This window comes from Macrosteles quadrilineatus, unplaced genomic scaffold (genome assembly GCF_028750875.1).
Source record: "Macrosteles quadrilineatus isolate MER2022 unplaced genomic scaffold, UCM_ALF_1.0 Scaffold_9__3_contigs__length_116548681, whole genome shotgun sequence".
Taxonomy (NCBI): Eukaryota; Metazoa; Arthropoda; class Insecta; order Hemiptera; family Cicadellidae; genus Macrosteles; species Macrosteles quadrilineatus.
In genome coordinates this window covers 115,904,168-115,930,273 of record NW_026542602.1, presented here as the reverse complement: position 1 = coordinate 115,930,273, position 26,106 = coordinate 115,904,168, and the positions used below count along the sequence as shown (strand labels likewise).

The window sequence follows — 26,106 nt, the reverse complement described above, 5'->3', positions numbered from 1 at the left end:
ATCTATAATCCCATTCAACTTATAAGTAAACAAAATTTGCACCCCAAGTATTTCTTATAGGAGTTAAATTTAGTTTCTCTTTTCAGAGTTCGTTTGGCTCTTTTACCTGACCGATTTTCATGATTGACGTCTCAAATTGAAGGTATACACACACAGATTTGCCATCAAGCATCGGCATATGTAGTATCTAGGTACTGGCTTTCAATTAAGATATTAGTTATTTAATTTGTACGAGTTTCAAGCAAACGCAAGGTGAACATCCAACATTTCAAAGAACTAAAACTTTTCAAAGGAGTACATAACCTTGTTGATAAGAAACTTTTTCAATTTTGATTGAAATTTAATTTTGGAAGTTTCTAATTTGATTTCTTTAGTAAGTTTATTTTAAGATTTGCCATCAAGCATCGGCATATATTTATCTATAATCCCATTCAACTTACAAGTAAACAAAATTTGCACTGGCTTTCAATTAAGATATTAGTTATTTAATTTGTACGAGTTTCAAGCAAACGCAAGGTGAACATCCAATATAAAAATTATTTTTCATAAGGTTTTTCTATGATTAAAAATCAATATATGAATATATCAATTATTTAAGATGGGGACGCCATTATGTGCATATTTTAACCCAATAGCTCCAGTATTGTTGTTGTGTTTTATATGTTTTAGACTCAAAATAATCAGTAAATTATAGGCTTTAATTTGAGCTATTGATCGTTTTAATCAGTTAAGCTCAAGATACTGTATTTTGGTACTCAATCAAAAACATAAATTTGATTATTTCTAGTATATTATATTTATACGCTGCGGAGCAGCATTGGTCTTCTAGTGTTATTTAATTAGATTTAATTGAAAATCAATCAGTTCAGACAAATAGAAATTTGCTTAGTCGGCAGGTTTGCTGCAGAAGGGTATTATTTTTTATGTTCTTATTGCATTAGCTCTGTAGGTACTGCTAAGTTGTACTTAATTGCTAAGTGCACACTTATTTTTTTTTAAGAATCCAACTCAAAATCTTGTTGCTAATAATAAACCTAGAATATAATATTACCGACTTCTGGGCGATAAAAAAACCACTATTTTTATCTCCATTTCAGTTTACTTTGGCTATAAGATATGCTAGCAGAACAGTGGTGTTAGTTTACAAAACCATCCAGCATGACAGAGCCCAGGCTCCGGAACATATGGGTATCATGTGTCAGCTGATATATACACCCTTGGTCAGTGCTACCACCGTTACAACACCACAACACACCATGGCGATGTTTACTGCGCAAGCTGCCAAGCGACAGAAAACCTCATCCCTCCGAGACGCCTCCAGTCGTGCCAACATTCCAGAGGCTAACGAATTTTTCCCAGGTAAGCATTATACCTACGTCAAACCCATATGTACAGGGGGTTTCCAAATTGTCATATTTGTTCCTTGGGCTAAGACAAACATAAAATGTCATAAAAGGATGGCATACTGTTTATTATTTGTTATAATACAGATCAGTATGGTATTCCTATTAAATTGCCGGAAAGTAAATGAAAGAAACGTCTTATAACACTTAAAACATATATTTACGCTTATACTGTTGGAGTGTCCAATCGAAATCAATCACCACAAACATCTATTTTAAGGCATCTTTTATGTATATTTACCGTCTTGTGAGTAACGGTATAAGCGTAAATATATGTTTTAAGTGTTATAAGACGTTTCTTTCATTTACTTTCCGTAAATTTAATAACACGTACAATGCTGATCAAGAAGTTTTTTATTAAATTGTGTAAACGAATGCAAAAAAAAAACTGATACCTCGGGAGTTTGTCATGCGATTTTAACAAACAAGGTTTCATTTGATTTGGATTTAAATTATCTTTTTACCTCAAGAAAGATTTTCTTAATACGTAACGGTTTTTGTGAAATTTGCCGTTGAAAATTTTAAGTGGCCGCCATATTGAAACGGCTTGAGATATTGTATCAAAAATGTTTAAGTTCTTTTTACCTTCCAAAGTAAACATTTGTACCAATTTTGAAATTTTTATATTGAAAAATGCCCAAAAGATATAAAATAATTCTTAAAAATCAGAAACCGAAATCTAGGAATTTTAGACCCATACTTATATGGCATTTCATATTTGTCTTAGCCCAAGGAACAAGTCCAAAAATATATCCAAAATATGTCCAGACAATATGGAAACACCCTGTATGGTTTGACATACACAAACCGTTTTTAGATACTGGAAGAATAAAACTTTATTCTTTTAATTTTAAGCTACTTAGTTAGATGCATGTTTCATGCTCAGTACGCTCATGAGGGAAATTTTAGCTTGTGCTGTAACTCCTTAGCTATATACAGGGTGGAAAAGAGGCCACGGGACTGTTAAATATTTAATAGTAGTAATAAATAATATAGAGCTACAAAACTTGTTATAAGAAACATATTATTCAGTGATGCGCTACCTATTTTTGAAATTACTGATTGATATTGAACATTTTTTAAATTAGGCATCAAACCGCAGTTTTAATACAGTCTGTGATATTAAAAATCATAACAAGGTTATCTTATCATCTCTTAGTTATCTTTTCATTTCTCCTCTCATTTCGTTATGATCAATTTTCATTTACAGATGATTTATTTTTATAATAAACTAGCAGTTACCCGGCGCACGTTGCTGCGCTAACAACTATTATTTTAAATGTTAATTTGTTCTTTACAATCTATATCTTTATACGTACAGGGTGTCCCGGAACTCTCTACCAATATTTTAGGGCATTTCTCCTGAAAAAGAAACATACTTAAATATCATATTTAAATTGTCCGGAAGTCCTTAGTTACTCACACAGCCGCCATTTTGTTTTATTTCAGTTATTAGTTTGTTTCTAAATAATGGTTAAACATACGAAATTGAAACTTTGCACAAACATTTATGACAACTAGACAAAGCTACCAAAAAAATTATGACGGTTTTTAAATTCATAAAAGAAAACCGTTAATTTTACAAAGATTATACAAGGATAACTTTTTTAAGGCGATTTCATTACAAATCGATTTAAGAAAACTTAAGGAAATTTTAGGAAACGTGTGCTACAAACATTTACTGACTTGGTTGAAGTGAAATATTTACTTTTTGAATTTGTGTTGGCATAAATAATACAATGGAAAAAAGCGAGAAAGCCTGGACAATTTGATATACTAAAAAGTAAACTGAATTAACACCGTGCTGCATTTTTTTGAGCGATTTGCAAACTATGGAAATATAGGAAAGTCGTAGATTTTTTAAGAATTTATTGTTATTATGGACAATCTAATGCAGCTATGAGTGGGGAACATTTGTAGAAAACACTAAAAAACAAGATCAGTTTTTGAAATATGATAAGATATTTAAAAGAAATGTTGATTATATCGAACTCTTATGTACATCGTGAGTTTTTTATCATCTTTTGAGTCGCTTCTTTTAAGGTCATCAGAAATTATGACCGTTATTATTTTTAAAATAACGCCTGTAATACTCAAATTGCTTGAATTCGAGCAACAGGTACACTAGAAAAATATAAACCTAAATCTGCCCATTTGAGTTTATGTACGCAAAACTAATGCGCAACATTTATTTTATTGTAATTTTCAAAAACTGTGATTTTTTTAGAGATTGAGCTTGTTTGATCTGGATCTAGCATGATCTAGTGTAAGTTGAGGAGCCCGAGGCTCGTTTTATCTAGTGTAAGTTTATGAGTCCAGGGGGGGGCGGCTTAAGCCCATTAGCCCATATGGTAGATTTGCCACTGTTTCGCCTTACACCTTCAAGACAAATTTAATCAAAATGGAACCAAAATTACTCAAGATATCACGTTCACGTACACGCATATAACAAAATGAAAAAGTGACTCGGTCCTGGGTCTGGTAGTCTTTCTGCACCGTCTAGAGTACATCTCATAGTAAAAAGCATTTATAGGGAAATTTAAAAAAATTAATAATTAAGTACTTTAAAGTATGGTTTTGCGCTTGACAACTAAAGAGAAAATTTTAAAACCTGTAAATTTAAGATTACAACGTTTAATTATTCTTGGGGAGAATCAGTAAACTGTTGTAAGTTTACTGTAACTCAAGGCTGACTTTTCCAGCTGATTTTTCCTGTACCTTTCCGTAAAAAACATCGTCAAAAAAAAATAACAGAAAGAAATAAGCTGCTTGCTGTGTAGTGTAGCGAAGAGAATGATTTAATTTGGATTTAATAGACATACGTGTCTATCTGTTTTTATAGCCTTAAGCAAAGTGGAGTACAAGCCTGAGGCAGGAGTGGAAGACACACTTAGTTATCGCTACTACAACGCTACAGAGAGGGTTCATGGCCGTCCCATGGAAGAGTGGCTGAGACCAGCAGTGTCGTATTGGCAGGCCTTCCACCTCCCCAGCACATCTCACGGTGAGTAGACTATAGTAGCTTTCTGTCATTGCTTCTACAACACTACAGAGGTGGTTCATGGCAGTACAGGGAACAGGGTGTTAATGGTATGTGGCAACGTCGCACCGGCCGGCCTATTACGGTGTTATGACAGTAATAACAAACGTGCAAAGATAAACATTGTGCAGACACTCCATTTATGAATGAATGCAACAGCTGTTTCAGTAGGACGGGATTGCAGTGTTGCCACTTTTGTCTCACCGCAGCCTTGTATTAGAGGAGGCCATGCTCGATCTAAACACGTGTGATATTGATATTGAAGAAAATAACATATTTTAGTCCACTAATTTATATGAATTCAACAATACAAGAAGAAACATTGCAGAATTACCATAGTAGACACGACTCCATGGTACAACTTTGTAGACAGGATTACCATAGTGAAAACTGACAATGATAGATTTAGATATGTACTGAATGGAGATGGTGTGCTTATAACCACAGTCTTTTCTAGGGTTCAGCTTCAATGAGTCGACGTATTCCAGGCCTTGGGACGATGGAACTCAAACTTTAGATTGTTACAAGAGGCGACTCAGAGCTGCATTTGAATTTTACTCCAAGTTAGGTAAGTGTAGATTCACAATATACAGACTGTCCCAAAAGTCCCGGACCGGTTTAATATTTCCTAAACGACAACAGATAAATCAATAAAATTTTGCACATTAACACCACACTAAAAAATCTACTTTTTTAAGGAACTATCAGTTTTCTGTCATATCATGGGGACGTCCCACGAGGAGTCAGAAGGAAATCTTAAATAGGAGCATAGGTCAATATGCACATCAGTTTAAAGGGCTTAGCTAGCAGAGTTCAATGCCGGAAACCGCGCCTCGAAAGGATCACCCGTTACAAAATGGCGGCCGTTCAAAGATTTCTTGAACCTGCCATTTTGAGTCTTTGAACGACTGCCATTTTTTACTCAGGCGTTCTTTTGAGCTTGAATTTACGGCATTGTAATCTACTAGTGAAGACCTTTAATTTGATGTGCATATCGACCTATGCTTACGCTAACAAAAATGTTCTGACTCCTAGGGCTCTGCCCCCAAATGCAAATTAAATGAATCTTTGAACCACTGTTACTCTTGACTTGGTTGTCCGTTTGAGTTTAAATTTGCAGCATTATATTCTGCTAGTAAAGACCTTTAATCTGATGTACATGTCAACCTATGCTTCTATTTAAGATTTCCTTCTGACTCCTTGCGGGACGTCCCCATGATGTGACAGAAAATTTATATTTCCATAAAAAAGTAGATTTTTAGGTGTGATGTTGATGTACCAAATCTTGTTGATTTATCTGTTGTCGTTTAGAAAATATTAAACCGGTCCGGGACTTTTGGGACAGTCTGTATAGAAACAAACCTATTTTATTTTCTTATAAAAAAATAAATATCTATACTTATTTAATACGCAAGCAGGTTTTTTGTGACAATTACTCCTCCGAAACTACTGAACTGATTGACATGTTTTTGGTGTCATTGGAAAGAGCGTAACGTGAAGTTGTGCAGGAAACTTTCTTTTTAGGGAAATAATTAGAGAGTGAGGCCCTGGGGCCCTTTAAAATTTTGTTTTTCTCCATAAGATTAACACGGGAAACAAACATTGTTAAAACCAGCTGTGGTTAGAAATTAAAAGTGAGAAGAAGAACATATGTTTGGTTTGGTTAGTTTGGAACAGTTTCATTTATAAATATAAATAAATACAGTTAAAGCTTTAAACAGTCAATGTTTACTAATTTAACAGTTTGCTACAAACATTTACTGACTTGGTTGAAATTAAATATTATTTACTATTTGAATTTTTGTTGGTGTGAATATTACAATGGAAAAAAGCGAGAGAGCGTGGATAAATTGATGTACTAAAAAGAAAACTGAATTACACTGTGCTGCATTTCTTAGTAATCATTGAAAGAGCTGATTTGCAAACTATGGAAACATAGGAAAGTCATAGAACACCACTAAGGAGAAGAAATAGAAATAATGATTTTTTTAAATTTTATAATCATTATTATAGACTTGTAGAAAACACTAAAAAACAAGATCAGCTTTTGAAAAATGATAAGATATTTACAAGAAATGTTGATTATATAGATCTGTTAAGTACATCTTGATAACTTCTATAATCTTTGAGTCGAATCTTTTAATGTCATAAAAAATTATGACTGTTATTCGTTTTAAAATAAGGCCTGTAATACTTAGAAATTGCTCGAATTCGAGCAACAGGGACACTAGTATGTGTGTAATATTACAAAAGAAATTTTTTAAGTCCAACTAACTTTTTCTTCGGCTACTTCTAATTTACCTCCCTTCATATGTAAATCTTATATTTGTCACATCATCACAGTCACACTACAACAATGTTTAGATTCAGATTGTATAAGTACTATTAAGGGCAGGGAAATATGTATTCTAGTACGGTACTGGAATACACAATTCCCTGCCCATAATGTTTTACATATCAGACGCTTAATACTTTTAATTAGATTCTACTTATAGCTGACACAAGGGTGCTTATTTTATTGCGAAGATGAGTGTTGAATGAACGAGACGACAGCTTTGTTACTTACGAAGATCAGCTGGTTATTATATGTCCAGTGATTAAGAACAGCTGGGTCCAGTTTTGAACCATGAAAAAACTCCTGATCCTTCTCAGGATCAAACTCTGGCGACATAAATTGTAGAACATAAAGTCAATTTATTGAATAACTAGCTGACCCGGCGAACTTCGTATCGCCTAAGTTATAGGTTTCCCCTAAGACAGACCGATGGAAAGAAAGTACCGTTACGTTTAATTTTCAAGATGATCTCGTTCGCATCGCTCAATCACGTCCTGGTTGAAGTTCGTTCGCTACGCTCACACACCTTTGGGTTGGAGCTCGTTCGCTACGCTCACTCACCTTTAGGTTGGAGCTCGTTCGCTGCGCTCACTTGCCTTCAGGTTAGCTTGTTCGCTACGCTCACTCGCCTCCAGGTTGAAGTTCGTTCGCTACGCTCACTCACCTTTTGGTTGCAAATTAGCTGTTGTCATAAATGTAAAAGAAATAATAGTGCTGCACCCTGTTGGTAATCCTTGTAACTTTAATGCTATTGAACATCATAGAACAGAACCATCTTGTTTAATTGAAACAGCTGTTAAGATTCATTAATTCCATTTCTCATAAGGTTAACATGGGAAACTCCAGAGCCACTGGGGCGGAGCCCTTTTAAGAATTTCGAAACGGGAAATAGTTTACGTCCGATTCGCATACCTACAGAATTTACACACCAAATTTCATAACGATCGGTGAAGTCGTTCCGGAGGAGTTTGCAGACAAACACTGTGACACGAGAATTTTATATATTAGATGTGAGGATACTTTACCGAATCAGTTAATTTGGATATACTTATTTAATACTTTGGATTGGTGTTAAAAATACAATGTCATCCTTAGTAGTCATTCAGGCACAGTAAAACAATGTGATAGCTTTTTGTCTTTGCAGGTTTAAAGATATTAAATAAATGTCATGCAACTTTAAAGCACAGGCTAGTTGTAAAAAATTGTATTGGGTAAAAAAAGTCATAATCATATGTTATTTTGTGCAATCATGAATCATGAATATCTAGTAATTTAGTGTACCTTAGAATTAAAAAAGAAAGAACACTTTTTTTATGTAGAGAATTTTATGGAAGGGGAAGGTCCAAGTTTAATAGCAACAAATCTCAACAGCTAGTCCATAACGATGGGTTGTCTACTTCAATATCCAAAGGTATGTCATCAATGATATGAAACCACAGACAGTTTTCAAGGTTACAAAGAATATGTCTGAAGTGATGATATGATGACGATGGTTGTCAAATAAGTGAATTTTCGCAGGAGTGAAGCACTGGACAGTGTGGGACAGACAGCTGGCTCCAGAAAGTGACTCTCAGGAGGAGTTCAGTCACAACCTGGACGAGAGTGTGGAGTTTGTCAACGAATTACAACACCGATCAGGAGTACGTCCCTTGTGGCTTGGCGTAGATCTCTACTCCCAGCACAAGTAGGGTCTACAAACAATTTGAGTTAATAGAATAATTAATTGAAAGTTGAAATCTTCAATCATATTTAATTTCACAAAGTTCATGGTGAACTGAATGTAACCCAACCATTTAAATTTAAATGTACGTGAATATGTAAATGATTTATTGGATGTCCAACACCGATTAGTAAAACTCAAGTTTCACAATATTTCGTGATCTAGAATTTGATCCCGTGCTCAGGTGGGAAGAGACCTGAGAAATGTTATCAGACCTTTAACCAAGTAAAGCCAGAAAACTCAGTAGCTAAGAAAAATATGTTCATAACATTCAAATGGAAAAAAATAATGGAAAAAGTTGCAGTTGTCATAATTTTTCAGCGCATAATGTTGCCATTGTTATAGCGCCCTTGCGGACCATTACAGCACGAGCAATTAGACTGTTGGTGTGTTGAGTCCTCAATTGATATTTGTTTTATTTTTTCATTATTTCCCCCTTTTTCCTTTTTTATCCGACTTTATCAACATTTGTTGTTTCTATGACGTTTCCCAACATCACCTGGTTTCCATACTAACTATTATCTTTTCATGTCTGATGATCTTTTCCACCTGAAGACGTTCGATTCCGAACAATATGAAACTTGTTTTTATTTACCACAAAGCACATATTACGGATTGAATTTACTAAAAATCTTTTTGCGCATCAGTGCAAGACTCTGAATGTAATCTTATTTCCAAAAATCCTGCCCCTATTGATGAGGACCATTAGCTAAATCTAACCTATGTTTAGTTATATAGCATAATTATTATGTCTTCGTTTGTACATCAAAATCCACATTAAATAGCACCATAATCTGTCATTCATTTAAGGGGTTTGTTTAACACTCAATAAGCCTTCCAAGATGCATTGCCAGAAGTTTGAAAGATAATCAGCAGACATCAAGTAGGGTTATACTTACTCAGAAAATAGTATATTTCATTACTAGGACCGAAAGTGGCATTTTCCGTCGCTCGCTCAAGTTTTTGTGTGAGGCGAAGCCGAACACAGGGAACATCAATTTCACGTGCGAGGCGAAGCCGAGTATGTGAGAGCTATTTTCACTCGGCTTCGCCTCGTACGGGAATAATGGAGCAAGTGCCGGATAATAACTTTCTGTACGAGTTATGAACGATACTTTTCATCACGACGCAAAAATACACAAACACAGAATAGCAGACCTCAGTAATATTACAACTATTTTATTTCTTAATTAATTTGATTGAACATCAAAATGAAATAAAATAAAATTTTCTAAAAGGAAATCTACGTATATTTCTCAATACATTTTGTTTAAATATCAAAATAAAAGAATAAAACAACTTTGAACAATACATACAGCTGATTCAAATCATTAAATTAAACCATAACAAAACACTAGCGCGCGTAGTGAAGAAATGGAGAACTAATTGAGAGCGAGGGAAAGTAAATTTAGAGCGAGGGAAAATCAGCTGATCGATTTTCCCTCGCCCTAAATTAGAGCTTGGGAAACGACTACTTTCATTGAAGTCAGCTGTTATCGAAAATAGTTACTTTCGTTACGGAGTGATGAAAAAGCCTATTAGTAATAGCCCTTTTGACACTACGGCTATTATCACAATAACGGTGAATTTTAATTAGTTCACAGGGATCTGACACTTTGGCAATCTGGCACTGCCAAAGTCCAGTTGCATCCACGTTAGCAAGTTTCTACTGTACTTGCATGCAAACTAATGTGTATTAAGTAATATTCCAGAATCTTCATACCCACAGTTTCTCCAGGAGTTAGTGTTTATTTTAACTGATTTACCTTGTTCTCCAGGTACTTCAACGGAGCAGGCACCAGTTCGGACGCAGCGGTGGTAAGTGCTGCAGGCGCTCAGATTAAGAAGGCGTTGGAGATCGCTCAAAAGCTCGGAGCAGAGAACTTCCTGTTCCGAGGCGCGAGGGAGGGCTTTAGCTCAACACTCAACACCGACCACTCCCGTCAACTGCGCAACTATGCCAGACTGCTGAAGATGGCTGCAGGTAGAGATTATAACTATATATTTTTAAAAAACCCCATAAATGTTCTTCAAATGCAACTCTGTTAGTAAAATAAAAATGTTCCTATTTATTTGAGAGGCGAAGTTAGAACTTGCAAGTCCTCTCTAACTCTAAAACAAAAATAAAACCATCCACTTATAAATAAATGAAATAATCTATGTACCATCAGTCAATGGTACCATATAATAATATTAATAATTTAATAATAATAATGATATAGGATAATAGGATTAGCCAAGAGCCTAAGGCTGATCAACTGAACCAAAGCTGCTGATACATCAATCCTTTTCCCCCAAGAAACTCTAATAGTATGTTTTGTTATTGTATGCTACAAAGCTATGTTTTGTATGTTTTGTTATTGTGAGTTTCTAGCGCACAAAGTATGTGGAGGTAGAGGTAGAACTTAACAGAAACATCAAGTTTCATTTGCAAGGCAAATCATAGTGGAATAATTGATGCGAGAAGAGCATTTATACGAATTGTGGATATTTATAGGGATGCACTGTGGATGCGATACTCCCTGGTTTGGATTAACGTCCGCACTAGTGAGTACTACGACTATCCGCAGTACTATCCCGATAACTAGACCAATTCATAAATTACAAGGAAAAAATGTGGTTCGGATTCCACTATAAACTGTAGGTCCCTTAGTTGCCATTAGCTGTATGGGCTATTAATTAACAGCTGTGCCTAAGGAACATGTCGGCCTTAGTCACTAACAAGACTACAAGATCGCACCACTCATCCTACACTCATCCTTCACTCATATTTGGGTTAAAATACGCACATAGTGGCGTCCCCATCTTAAATAATTGATTGATTGATTTCTGATATACGGGAAGTTAAAAACAATGCCTCTGACTTTTTGAGGCTTGATAGGCAAAGAATTACAAAGGGTAAGATAAATGGATAAGATAAAACAGTGCCTTGTCAGCAAATGGAAAACAAATTGGAAAGAAGGGAAAATCAAATGATCATTTTCTGTTGCTCTAAATCAAAACTTTGGAATCATAACCTTTTTTACATAAGCTGTTAACGATAATCGCTACCTTCCACTTAGATATATTAGTGATGAAAGATTTTGCTTTTACTACTAACTTACTTGATTCTTTTTAAGAAACCGATTATAATCACCAGTTATAAACCAATCAGGCTTTTTTTAAACATTTCTCTTAACAGAACACAAAGTCTCCTCCTAGGAGAACAAAGCTAGGAGTAAACATATTTACAAAATAAATATTTCCTCACAGATTACAAAGACAGACTAGGCTACAGAGGTCAACTACTTTACGAGCCAAACTTCGAAGATTGGTTCAACGATAGCAATTACGATACAGAGCAGAAAACGTTCTTCCGTTACGAGTATGACTCTACGAGCGCAATCTGCTTCCTCAAACACTACGGGCTGGACCGGCAGTACAAGTTGAGTGTGAGACCTGGACATCAGCTGACTCTAGCGTCTGTCTACGGAGCTCTCGGATCTGTCGACACGACCTTCACAACAACGCCTCCTCATCTGCCCGACGCTGTGCTGCTGCTCAAATCTGTGATTGAGAACGGAGGACTACAGCCAGGAGGAATCAACATCGGGGTGAAGCTTCGTCCTGACTCTGTAGACCTCAAGGATTTGGCCGTCGCTTACATATCTACCATCGATACTTACGCCAAGGCTTTGAGAGTTGCAGCTAAGATCATCGCTGATGGAGTGTTCATTAAAAATTTGCAGGTGAGAGTATAGTAACATTGTTATAAGAACGTTTGTTTTATAACCCGTTTAAAAAAAAATTATAAATACACTTCAATCCTGATACTGTTAACATTTACAGTGGGGGTGTAGGTTAGGTATTGAAAATATTGAAAAGTGTAGGAAGGCGTAGTTATATTCTTAAAATAGCACCAACATATAAATGTTCATGAAAAAGATATTTTTGGACATATTGTAAATATGATTGCTTGTCATATTCATTTGTAAAAAATGAATAGTTAAAAAGTTTGTCTAGAAATTTATTTTTTAAATTTTACTATTAGGTACTAATAAATTACTATTAATTAATTTAAAATGAGCTTTGCATGTTTGGATACAAGATTGTGCATTGGTTGAAATTTAACGGTGTCATCGATATCACAAATTATATAGTCTTTATGTCACTTAAATAAGTATACATTATCCCAAACTATGTAATTTAATTGTGTATTTAATTTAACTTCAGTTTATTATTTGAAATGGAAACAATTATATATATATTTTGGAGCTGTTTAATAATCACTAACTCTATAGGAATGCTAAACTTCAAATTTAAACAGATCCGTCCTACATTACTTTTACAGCTTGTGAGAACAAGTTCTTTCTATTAACCTCAATCTATTAAGTAAATAACTAATAGATTTAACATCGCCAAATAATTTCTCAAAAAGGAAATAGAAAATCTCCTCCAAAAAATCTCATTAAAATAAAAATAGTTCTTTGGCTAATTCTTTTTCAGATCGTCAAAAATTTATATTTTTTACACATACAGTATACACTAAACGACTAAACTATAAACTGTTTTGGGTGTTTGATTAGCTACAACCATTATGCTATTGATTAACCCACATGTAATTTGACCCCAATTGTTGTGCTGTATTTTTGTTATCACTATTTTGATTGCAGCAACGCTACCTAACATTTCACTCTGGCTTCGGCAGCCGATTCATGAATGGAGAAGCAAGTTTGGAAGAATGTGAAGAATACACTAGAAAACAAAACGGAGAAAACATTCCAACATCTGGACGTTCCGAACACTGGGAAGCTCTGTTTAACCGTTATGTAGACTCTAGATACTGAACAGGTGATCACAGTAACAGCTGACTCATCAGGAGATACAACCTATAGAGTAGAATAATGTAAAGTGGATGGCACAAAAATTGTCTGAAAGTCATTGTAATAGTAATTGTACTCTAGAAACCTTTGGCAACAATTGTCAACTTTCATCAGACCATCTTCAAAGGTTCCTTTCAAGAAGCATCAATTTGAACATGATTATTAAACTATTGGATACTAGAGTAGACACTTCATCTGGACCATCTGGAGGAAAGTGTGTGTGTGTGTACTAATGTAAAATTCAGTAATCTCTTAATTTTTGAAACTTTGATCATTTATGTGACATAAAAGATTAAATAAATTGAGTTTGTAACAAGTTGTCCATTTGGTTTGGCTTGGCTTACAGTTTGTTGAAATGACAGAGATTAGTATTTCATGTTGTTAGCCTCCAAATCACTTGTAGGATATATAATAGTAGTTTAAATACTTAACTGTCAGAGTGATTCTTGTAGTCCAGTCTAGGCTATCACATTCAATTTTCAATGGGACAAGATGTTAATTTTCAATCGGGTCACAAGGGGTCAATTTTTGTTCATTTATTACACCAGTTTATTAATGAAACAGCAACACATGAAAATACACACACTAACACTAACGTTTGCAAATATGTGTGTATATGTGCGGAAACTTTGCTCCGTGTGATGACCGACTATTTTCGTCATACTGTGGAAATAATCTTCTAATCGTTAAAAACTTAGACCACCTAATTTGAGGTTATACCAATGGGTTAAAAATTGGGTTTTCCCATTTTTCACCAAAAAACATTAAATTTAGCAATTTCTTTCCAAACCATTTTATTGAGCTTAAAAAAACAAAATAATTTAGTATATTGAAGCATTTCTATGCGCCTAATGGATATGGAGAAAATTAAAAAAAAAATTGTAATTAAAAATTCCCATGTTATTCTTATAGATAATAAGTAAACTGTTGTAGTTTGCTTGTTTATGAACATACTTTGATCAAATTTGGAAAATGCATTTATTTTTACTAAACTATTAACATTTTACATTTTTTTTACTTTTTTACCCTCCCTGTTGCAGCAAACCTAAGTATTCGGTAATCTAATTCTATTTAAATAGGGAATAAATGTGATATTTTTAAGGGAGACATTTTAGTGTAGATCCAATCAGGCGTATGGAAATTTGCTTAGTCTGCAGGTTTGCTGCGGCAGTGGAATTTTTTTATTCAATTGCACTCTATTGAAAAATAGAGTTTTGTATTTTGTTAGGATAATTGAAAGACTTAGTTGTTGATAGCATTTACTGATCTCATTTTTAGGTAGAAAAACACCTTTACATAAATAATTGACAATTTTATTTATATTTATATTTAATATCAATGCTGTAAATCAGAGCGCGTTGAGTTTTTAAGTTGAACTGGTAAAAAAAGTGTTTTAGGCTTGTCAATTTCACCAGAAAATCGTAGATTTTAGTCTACAAATTCTAACATGTTTTAATGCCGCTATTTTGCACAATTGCAAAGATGTTGGTTTTTAGCACCATCATTCTCTTAGTCTGCTACTTTTGCATTTATTTGAGATTGTGGATTCTGAGTGCCATAATGTCTTGTATGTAATAAATAAATGAAGTGAATAAGGTTATTCATTTGTGATTTTATAATTTTAGCGAATTTCCCTATAGGGAAGTAGCTATTACCGTAGGTCTCATGGTAAGACCTAAGCCCGGGACCGATTTACTTTTTCATTTTGATGTCCCCAGAGGCCAAAAACACCATTCGTTCAAATTTTTATATATCTATATATAGAGATATATATATATATATATATATATATGTGTCCATCCGCACGATAACTTGAGTAATTTTTGTCCGATTTTGATAAAATTTGGTTTGAAGGTGTAAGGCGGGATAAACTTGATTGAGTTCGCGAACCAGCATGATCGGACTATGGGAACGGGGGTTTATGGGGGGTTTTATGGGGTAAAAATAGGTTTTTCCCATTTTTGACCCTAAAAACACGAAATTTCACAATTTCTTTTTAAACCATTTTGTAGAGCTTAAAAAAACAAATAATTTAGTATATTAAAGCGTTATTATGCGCCTAATTGTTACGGAGAAAATTTAAAAAAATTGTAATTTTGAAATTCCCATGTTATTCTTATGGAGAATAAGTCAACTGTTGTAGTTTGCTTGTTTATGAACATATTTTGATCGATTTTGGAAAATACTTTTATTTCTTACTAAACTATTATCATTTCATAAAAAAATCTTTTTTACCCTCCCTGTTGCAGCAAACCTAAGGTACTTGTTAAACTAATTCTATTTAAATAGGAAATAAATGTGCTATTTTTATGGAGGCATTTTAGTGTAAATCCAATCAGGTCAATGGAAATTCGCTTAGTCTGCAGGTTTGCTGCGGCGGGGGTATTTATTACTATGCCTGATTATTATCCGTGACCATAATACCAGTTAAATAAAATTGTAAAAATAATATTCATTAGAATAACAAAAAACTGATTGTTTACTGTTATTATAACCATTGACTATTGGAATAGTTATAACTCTCTCTATCTTCTGTACAATGTTTAATAACCAAACTATTTACTTATTTGCCAATGTTACTTATGTGGAAATGTATCACTACTTTATTAATATAAACTTTTAAGCGCATTGGTTGTTTGATAAGATTAAATATTTGAAAAATCCTCAATAACTGACATAGTATAAAATTGTATGAAAGATAAAATAACATAGGTAAAAAAACTCATTTTAAAATGTTACTATTTACTTTTATTTATTATAAAACACAATTTGATCACAATTTAACTCTTGTTTTTTACTAGTATTAGATTTCATAAGTTAGTTTTAGTTGTTTTGTTACATTAGTTTCTGGATATTTTATAAACTTTGTTGTTATATAAATATTGAGGTTTTTATTCAAGCTGTCAACTTTTTCTATCACCATGTAAGTAAAGTAAACCAATACTTATTCCCAGACAATTGTCACACGGTTTTCAACTATCTCCTTTGCCATTGACTGAAAACAAATTAATATACATTTTACTCAACATATTGTCAAAGGTTGAGCTGTGACAAAACTAGATGAATATATAATTTTAAATTGGTCGTTTTATTTCTTTCTATGGGTTTAAAATGTTTATAAACCATTCTGTAAAAGTATTTTAAATAATGAAAACCTAATGATGAATACTGAATACTACCTCTACCTCCACAGCTAACAAGCAGACTAAGTACATTTTGTATTGCCTGATTGGATTTTTACTATTATACTAATTCTTTCAATATTTCATGTTAGTATTATGCTTGAAAATGGACTTAGTCTCATAACATGCAACTTCAAGAAAATCTATTAATTTCAGGGAGCACAGTTGTATTTAATTTACAACCGAAATAAATATATATGGAATATGAATTTGAACAGAGGGTATCCCTGGCCTCTTGGGACATCGAAACGAAAAGGTAATCAGTTCTGGGTAATGAATTATTCTCTAGAGGGGAAATTTTCTAAAAGCGCTAGCAAAGCAATGTGTGTCACCCACTTCAATAGGTCACACTACATCTTATTTTAGAGAACGAGGTAAATTAAGGCTTTTAAATTCCATACAGTCTATATATTAAATCATATTTAAAATAAAAACCAAAACATTTACCTTCACTTAATGCGGTGGCGGTGTTTTGTTGGAACCGCACGGCCCTAAAATAAATAAACTCTTCAAAAAGTTATACAAATAATCTCTTAGTTCAGCATGCCTTGCTTAGTTTTGTAACTTACTAGGATCAGCTGTTCTTTTTAGCTAGGATCATTTAGTCAGTTCACAAAATTTAGGCAGTTTTTTGAGGGGAGGTTCCCTAACCACTTTTTTCGCTTAATGTATGTTGCAGCTGATCAACGTTTTGGAGAACCTCAACTGTTGAGCTATTGTTTTAAAGGTAGGACCAAGTGGAGGGGATGGATTTCTTCCCCTAAAACGGCCTAAATTATGTGAACGGTGGATAATGAAAACCCAATGAGTTATCACAATGAGGACTGCTGAGTTAAGTTTCAAACTATCAAAACATTACTGACTACTCAGGATTGAACTGATAACATTTAGATTTTCAGGGGAGCACTTTATCCTCTTGGCTACCCAGTTTAAAAAAAATCTACAATTCAACTGTTAGTGATTGTATATGGCAAATCGTATCACAACCATGAATTTATATTATTCTTTAAGGAATTTTCCAAATCACTCAATGCTTAAACCGACCATTTTCATATTTCCAAAAATAACTCTCACAGCATATAAATATCATTTAACTTTTATTAATACACTGTTATGATATTCTAAAACAGGCAAAATATGTATAAAATCTTAAAGAAAACATATTCAATGAACTTTTGGAGAACACAAAGTGAAAAAAAATCTTCTTCGGCGACGAACATAGCCTGAGGGCTGGAGAGGTTTCTGTAAAATATTGCAAGTATTAGTAAAGTTTGTATCTAAGTATGTATACCTTATGTAAATGGAAAGTATGAATCAGTATCACACAAATGTATTTAAGTGCAACTACTGGAAATTTAATTCAAGTACGGACACTATGAACAGATCCAATGCTCGATTTGTGGCGGAACGGCGTTCCGGTACCTCTCTTTCGGGAAGATAAAAATATTTGAAAGTACAAAAATATGTCAAATTACATTTGTAATATAGTAGTTTAGGCAACAATCACGTAAAGATAGTGTTAACGACACCAGGGACGTATTTAACTATCTGCCGCCTCCAGGCAGTGACGTTGGCCAGTTTGCCACCCCTCCTTCCACTTGTCAGCGTGCTCCTCACCCACTGATTACCCCATTAACGTCAGATGATTTTGTAGGAAAGTAATCGGCAATTGCATGCTGCATCAACAAATCTAATAACATTTTGAGCCATTTTTTACAGACGTTTTTGTTTTGCAGTTGTCATGCAAAAGGTGATTCTGTATTGGATACATGGAATGCAATGTTGTTGTATCTAATCAGAAGTTATAATCGTGTTTTGCAGCCCGAAAATGGTACACAAAAACGTTCGTATACAAGGGCTCTTATAATGCTCTTTATTGAACACTTATAGTAGACGTTCCAAGTTGGTATTTTTGATAAAACAAATACATTTCTTTACAAAACTGTTGTGATCAAAACTAAAAAAGTAAGTGGATCTTACAAAAAATTGTTTAATGAAAATCATTATAAGAGCCCTTGTATGGCCCACTTACGGCCGCAAAACACGATTATGACTTCTGATTGGATACAACAATGTTGCCTTCCATGTATGATTCAATTTCGAGTTCAATATCAGTTTTGATTCCCATCTTGGCTGGGGCTTCCTTTATCTTTCAATATAGGATTTAAAGTATATAAGCTCATGAGAGAAGCTATTTTCAACATCTGAAGAGTATAAGTGATGAGATCGATCACCAACTTATCTTAGCTTACATTATTATACAGTATGTCCATTTTACAGCAGATGTCATACGAGCTGTCGCTGTGTAATGGCGAGTGGAGTAGGTAATAGTATATTTTGTACCTAGGGCCGAAAATGAGACGGTTTTGCCGGCTCGAGATAATAATAAATAGTTGCTAGACAGCGATGACAATAAAACAATTCTAATTCAATGCTATGAATACGGATTGGGTATTTAATATGCATTCATGTTTGAAGAAAGTAAGCGGGCAGCTGATTTTGCGGCCCTAGGTGTGTAAAAACCTGCTCGGTCCCCAAATGACGATGACAGCTGGCATGGCCAACAAAACGTAAATTTCAGTCACCAATTAACGTATGTAAAACAGCTTGGAAGCTCTATTGAAGCTCCTAGGATTTTAAATTTTTTTGTTTATTATGGGGTATTTGGCCACAAGAAATCTATTGGAATTGGTTACAAGGCTGGGAAAAATCCAGCTTCTGCCCTACAGCCCTTTAAAGTGCCCATGTTATCGTTAATACGTTTTTGTAGCTGCAGTTAATAAAACAGCTGATACAAGTAATTTTTATAAAAATCTATGCGTTTATAAAGGTGTATTAAAAAAAAGTTTTCCTTGTATCATCTAAAATTTGTTCACATTGATTACCGTACATAATAAATATCTTTAAATTAGCTAAATAACTTATTAAATAATTTAATGTGTAATGCTCGGTCTCCTGGTACTAGCTAAAAAAATGCTACCAACATAATTATTATTATATTCCGTCTACAGTCGGTTGAAGTGGTTGGTATCAATGACATGCCCCCTGCTCTCTCTAGGTGAAACAATAAATGTACAGTATGAGACTAGAATAAATCCTTACCATCTACAGTATAAAATGTACTACTCTATTTGATTTTCTTACATAACGTAGAACCACTCATTCATAGTCGATACCACCCCAATAAAAGAATAAGTGAATTTATTTAAATTTACAGCATGAAAAAGAAATTCAGTTTAGGAATGAATATACTAAATAAATATAAGTATTACTATGTTTTGACAATTTAAATTCTCACACAGCATGCTTAAAAGAAAACAAATTAGTTGAAACTTGTGAGTTCACTTGATCAAAATTAGCAAATGAGACTAAACTAAAAATGGACGAGGGCAAAGGAATGTAAATGAAAGAATGCAACTAACTATACAAGTACAAACATGTTTATTCAAGTAATCCTAGAGTGCCATCAGTAGGCTGTTAGGCACTCTCATCACAAATGGAGTAACAAACAATGCAACAGCAACTTGCAACATTGCTGCTGCTAGCAACAGCAACAGTTGGATTGTGTACATATATAAACAGCTGTGGAATATGCAACTGACGTTTTCAGTAACAGAATACAATCATTAGAGGATGTTAAAGAAAGCAAACCTTTTAAAAATGTTTTACCCAGGGTTCAAAATGAATGCTTTGCAATTTTCAATTCACCAATTAAAACCGTAAAAGATTGGATGGCTATGCGTGGACTTTAATTATATATGTGTGTGTGTGTCCATTGGCACGATAACTCGAGCATAAATTATTCGATTTTGATGAAATTTGGTACAAATGTGTAAGTGTACGTTTATCCTAACAAGTTAGTTCGCGAACAAGCATGATCGGACTAAGGGAAGGGGGTTTTATGTGGTAAAAATTGGTTTTACCCATTGCGACCCTAAAAACGCAAAATCTAGCAATTTATTTCCAAACCATTTTGTAGAACTTAAAAAAGAAAAATTTAATATATTGAAGTGTTTTTGGACAAAATTATTAGTTATGGAAAAATTTTAAAATTGTAAATTTAAAATTTCTATGTTATTCTTCTGGAAAATAAGTAAATTCTTATAGTTTGCTTGTTTATGGATATATTGTTATTAAACTTGGCAAATTAATTTATTTTATACTAAGCTATTAATATTTTAATAAAAAAAAACACTATTACCCTCCCAGTAGCAGCAAACCTAGGTTCTCATTAGAACTTATGTTATTAAAATAGATTTAAGTGAAAATCAAAGACACTACACTATTACCCTACCAGTAGCAGCAAACCTAGGTTTTCATTAGAACCCTATGTTATTACAATAGATTTCAGTGAAAATCTTATCAGGCAAATGGAAATTCGCTTAGTCTGCAGGTTTGCTGTGGCAGGGGTACTTAGAAATGGTACTAATGGGCAAAGATTTGTTACATTATGTACGAAAATTTTTAAAAATTAAATGTTGTTCCCATTCTTTTTGAGGACCCTGTATGGGCTAATTCTAGGGAATTAAAGAAGTTTTTGAATTAGTATGTTAAAGGAATGTTTATGTTAAAAAAAAAAAATGTACCATTATTAGGAAAATTTTTGTTGTTTCGCCTCTGGATTCAAACTCACTGAAAAGAAGACCATACAATATATTTACGTTACGTGTTTTCAATCCCATTGACATTTTTCACATTACACACACATCTTTCACATCTTGGAATTGGATGATCCAAGCCCTTAACTTATATGGGAACAATTTTGTTTCAAACAAAAGGCTTATATTATAAGACTTAAATGTTGAAATTACTGTAAATGTCAAAAACAGATAACAAATATCTTTCTGTGTAATTTCTATAAGTAGCTTGTCTTTTAATGTGTAAGGTTGGTTTTTGATCAGGGCAATTTTGATGACATCTTTGCATTGCTTTAACAACATCATAAAAATTGACAAAGGCAAGAACAAAAATACTTTTTATATTTAAAATTTTAAGGAACAAGAGCGCTTAAAAGAATATTAAGGATCACAGAGATTGGGATTGATTTTCCTTTTGAGATCTCTATATTAGTTAACAATGTTTTTGCCAAAAGTATAGTTAAATATAGTAATGGGCCGATTCCAGGATAGGATTACGATAACGATTACAGAACTTTGATTTCGATTCTCGATTCCACACTCTATACCGATACCTATTATAAATTCACTTAATAACACATAGATGTGTGCTTCTTGCAAAATATATGTTGATGTCAATAGATTATATGGCTAGGCAATGTCACAGTAGGCCTATATGTCAACATCACGTAACGTATATGGATACGGATAGTCACATATATTAATTCAAACATTGTCATATATATGTTGTCACAGTGTCACAATATATGTTTATGTCAATAACTTATATGGCTTGGCAATGTCACAGTATATGCCTTATAATCGGGATCCTCCATATTAAGTTCTTTTGTTTGATGAAACCAAATCGGATACATCAAAACCGAATCCAGCCTAAGATCCAATATTTTGTGGATCTGATCGGGCGTTGGTTCTAGTTTAGATCTCATTGATTCAGTAGTCCAATATCCGGATCTGACCATCACTAAAACTAACCCCTTTTTCGGAATCGGTATCGAGTACAATCAAGAGAAGTATCGAGGATCGAGAATAGGAATCGGCCCATCCCTAGTTAAATAATGAGAAGGTAAATATATCTTTGGATGCAGCTAGGAAAACGTTTGTATGTAGTTTAACTTTTACTAGATTTTGCTCAATAATTATGAATTTTTTTATCAAATTGAAAATTATGCAAGTTTTATTTAAACATATAGATTATATTATGTAAAAAATAGCTAACAGTAGCTATGTTACAATTCAGATTAGACATAATTGTACTTGATTTCATCTGCTAAAACTACAGTATGAGACTAGCTCAAGTACTATTTGACTTTTCTAACTTAATTTTAAGCAATGAATTGACACTGTTATTGGTTACATGAGCAAGCACTTTCTAAAATACCTGTCAATGTTTTAGTATATAGGCCAAACAAATTATTTTAATACTAAAAAGTACATCAAATGAGATAATACATATTATGACGGCAAACAGGCATAAAATATGTCAATACTTGTGAAAGTAGGGGCCTGCGGGCCAGATTTGTTTACTTTGGGCCAGGCTAAAAATGGGTTGCTTTAAAAAAAAAACAATTATTATACAAAATTATCTCCCGCTAATGTGATGGTATTACGAACATCTCCTATAATCACAGCAAAATTTTAAACATCTTTTTCAGTCAAGGTGCAATTATTGTGAACATCTCTTGTAAACAACTTCCGTGGTTGCAGTGTCATCATCATAGTCTTTCGCAATTGCAACAAAAACATAAGCATTACCACAATTGCAGCAAAATCGTCAATTTTCAATTGCACATCATTGCAGACGCTTTCTGTGATCACCAAAAGCTTAGCTCAAAAGTCAAGCCGCTTGCATACCTCTAAACTTGCCTGGCATAAATCTAGCCTACCCAAACATTTTTTCAACCAAAACTTAACTCTGGGGCCAACTATTGACTGTCACGTAGAATCGACTTATTTGGGGTTCCTTTATTTAATGTTATGAGCTCTACATTTGCCCGACCCAACTTGAAAATATCGGAGACCCGCAAACCACTGTTTGAAAGTATTAGTAGACAACTAAAAAAACTTTAATTGCATTCAAATGTCATAAATCAAATAACATTAATTGACACAAATTCATTACTAATATGTATGCTTGTTGATGTATGACAGTTGACTCTCAATAATCCGACACTTGATGGTCCGACAAACTCAGTAACCTCAACCTGACAACATGATTGATGATGGAGTCATTGGATGATACGATGATACCCATTGAATACAGGAAGTAGGTTGTGTTGTGACAGAAGAACTGCATCTTTTCATGGGGTAAAATCTACAGCGAATCCATAGTAAATTCAATCAAGTACCTCACTTTTCTAGCATTTAAATTAGGTATTACAGTTAGGATATAGCTGCAATAGGCATAGGCTTAAGATTGTTATTGGGGAGCGAGCTGGTTTAATGGTAGAGTGTGAGACTTCTGTCCCAGAGGTCCTGGGTTCAAATTCTGCCAATCACGAAAGGACTTGATCAAAATGTTGATGTCTTGACCCTCTAGGCCTAGCCTAAAGCAATATAAAAGTGGTTCCAGGCTAGCCTAGTGTCCTAAAATGTGACGGTAGGAGATAAAAATAGGCTTTAGGTATATATTATTCAGGTCCAATATTGAGAGTCAACTGTAAATCCATATAACACTTCTAATGAATGATCTATGAAAACAACATATATTTTACTTTAAATATTATGTCTCTGGCTTAAAACTAATGACTTAAGTGATAAAACAGAAAATATCACAAGTTTATAAGTGTTGAAACTAAAAGCACCGATACAAAGAGATATTTTAAGAAAATGTAGATCTAGAATATAGTAACATCTGTTCAATGATCACAAATGAGTAATAATAATAATAATATTTTTCAAATTACTTAAAATAATTAAAATAATAAAGAAGTGTCAATTTGTAATGGCCTTTCCAACAAAGTACCCATATTATGTCTAAATATGTATTTATTACAACCATTTGATTATAATTGAAATTTTCTAGTAAATGTATTTCATTTACTTCATCCCTCGAATTTTTTTAGGAGTAGAATAACATAACAAACTTGGTCATCGTATAAAAAGTTATATCATAAAAAATCTAACTTAGTTATTTTAATTTCTAATGTTATTTAAGTAGCATAAGTTTCTTCCTTAAATATTGTAATATAGTAATCCTAAACTAAAGACAAGTAGGAAATAAATATGCTTAAAACCGAATAAGCTCTTAGCTTTGGAATACTGATGAATAATATAAGGAAAAGGAAAAACTTATAAAATAAATAAAAACCATACCAAGCTAACTTTGGCTTGATGTTAAGAACTAAAAATTGCACATCTAGTGTAAAATTCCTACAAGTATAACATTTCTGACAAATAGATGGTTAAAAAAATAGTTGAATATAAAGCATAGTAACTATGAAAAAAATAAATATGTATTATGTCAGTCATAATACATAAACTTATGGTCAGCAGTATGATTCACTAGAAGTTTAAAAAGGGTAAAATCAACCTACAAGGACATAGATATTTTGGCCAGTAATTGAGGTTTGTTTAGGTATTGTTTTTTAGTTTTTACTACCTAAAAGCCACATAGGTCAAGGGATAAGTATTTAAACTGAAGCAATGTATAAAAAACTGATCAATTGATCTCAAAAAGGGAATGAGCCAAACTAATAAATAAATCTCAAGTAATCTAAAAGGATTGAAATGTTTGTACACTCGAATATTACAGATTAAAAAGATTAACTTCTTGCAGTATAAAAAGTTACTCTCGATAAATTAGCCCTGGAATATTTTCTGTGGTAACAAATTTTGGCAATAATCAAAAACTCAATAAATGCAGACGTAAAAGTGATGACCTTACATTTTAAAAAATCAACTCAATATGAACTGGAAAAAGCTTGAAGAAAAATAGTTTGTGACTTTGTACCTTGATAAAACATATCACACTTTCAAAATAAAACTTGTATAATGTGTATAATGGTAATAAAATAGTTAAAAAACATCTTTGGATTCCTCATAACAATCTTTCTTGTTTTGGAAAATTATGTTCTGGAAAAACACCCTGTTTCCAACTGTTTTGTGAAATATTTTTTTTTTTCTGTAAAATCAAGTTTGAAACAGAAAACAAAAAAAAACATTCTTTTACGTTAGACAACATTTTCCTACACAAATACACATCACTTTTCCAGTGATATAAGATAAAATAGAGAAAATCTGTGACGTAAATTCTTTTTCTAGAGAAGAAATTTAGCCTGAATAAGACTATTTACGTTTCGTCAAAAGGCATAGCTTTGTCAACAACTGTTCAACAAGATTACCATAGTACAGTCACATTGGGGTAACTGATTTCTCTTGTCACTATAGTTATTCAATTATCTATCTTACGACTAGGTCTCAAACCTGCCCGGAAGGCTCAGTACCAAAATAGCGATCTCCGAAGTTTCCGATGCCTGGGATAACATAGAACTTCTCGTTAATGTCCGGGTCCACAGCTGATGTTACGATTTTCACTTGTGGGAAAGCATAAGCAATCGTGTGTACACCTGGAACCAAAATTGTGATTACAGAAGGAAGAAGACATTTACCTAAATGCCTGTAAAGACCCCTTTAATAACTTTAACTTACCAGCACCCAAAATTAAATCCAAACAAAGGAAAGGAAGATGTTTATCAAATCTATGCCCCCCCCCTCCATTAGGCTTCATACCAACTGAACTGTTTGGAGATGTGAGAGTTTGACTACTACTTCAAACATGCCGTTGGTTTGTAAGGCTGGTAAGGTGTTTAGTCTTGCATGTATAATCTTCAACTATTGATACAACTAGACAGTCCATCCTCATGTTAAAGTTGTCACCAGTTTTTTTTTCAATTCTTTGTTGTTTGTGAGAGCCACCGAGAGATTAAAT

At 33.4% G+C, this 26,106-nt stretch overlaps 2 protein-coding genes across 2 annotated transcripts in view; one reads left to right on the top strand and one right to left on the bottom strand.

Annotated features, from left to right (window-relative positions):
- The first annotated feature begins 1,212 nt into the window (after positions 1-1,212).
- On the top strand, positions 1,213-16,444 carry LOC129002254 (uncharacterized). The gene is made up of 7 exons (XM_054429921.1): positions 1,213-1,359; positions 4,246-4,407; positions 4,901-5,011; positions 8,297-8,462; positions 10,277-10,482; positions 11,751-12,226; positions 13,151-16,444. Exons 1-7 carry the CDS (start codon positions 1,257-1,259, stop codon positions 13,322-13,324), a joined length of 1,398 nt encoding a protein of 465 aa, XP_054285896.1. The 5' UTR covers positions 1,213-1,256; the 3' UTR covers positions 13,325-16,444.
- Positions 16,445-17,666: 1,222 nt separating this feature from the next.
- The window catches only part of LOC129002255 (uridine-cytidine kinase-like 1), a 35,186-nt gene continuing 26,746 nt past the window's right edge, over positions 17,667-26,106 (bottom strand). The window contains exons 12-13 of the mRNA XM_054429922.1: positions 25,602-25,744; positions 17,667-17,784 (exon numbers count right to left, since the gene is read on the bottom strand). Coding sequence (XP_054285897.1) covers positions 17,707-17,784; positions 25,602-25,744 — 221 coding nt within the window. The 3' untranslated portion in view covers positions 17,667-17,706. The remainder of the gene's footprint in view (positions 17,785-25,601; positions 25,745-26,106) is intronic.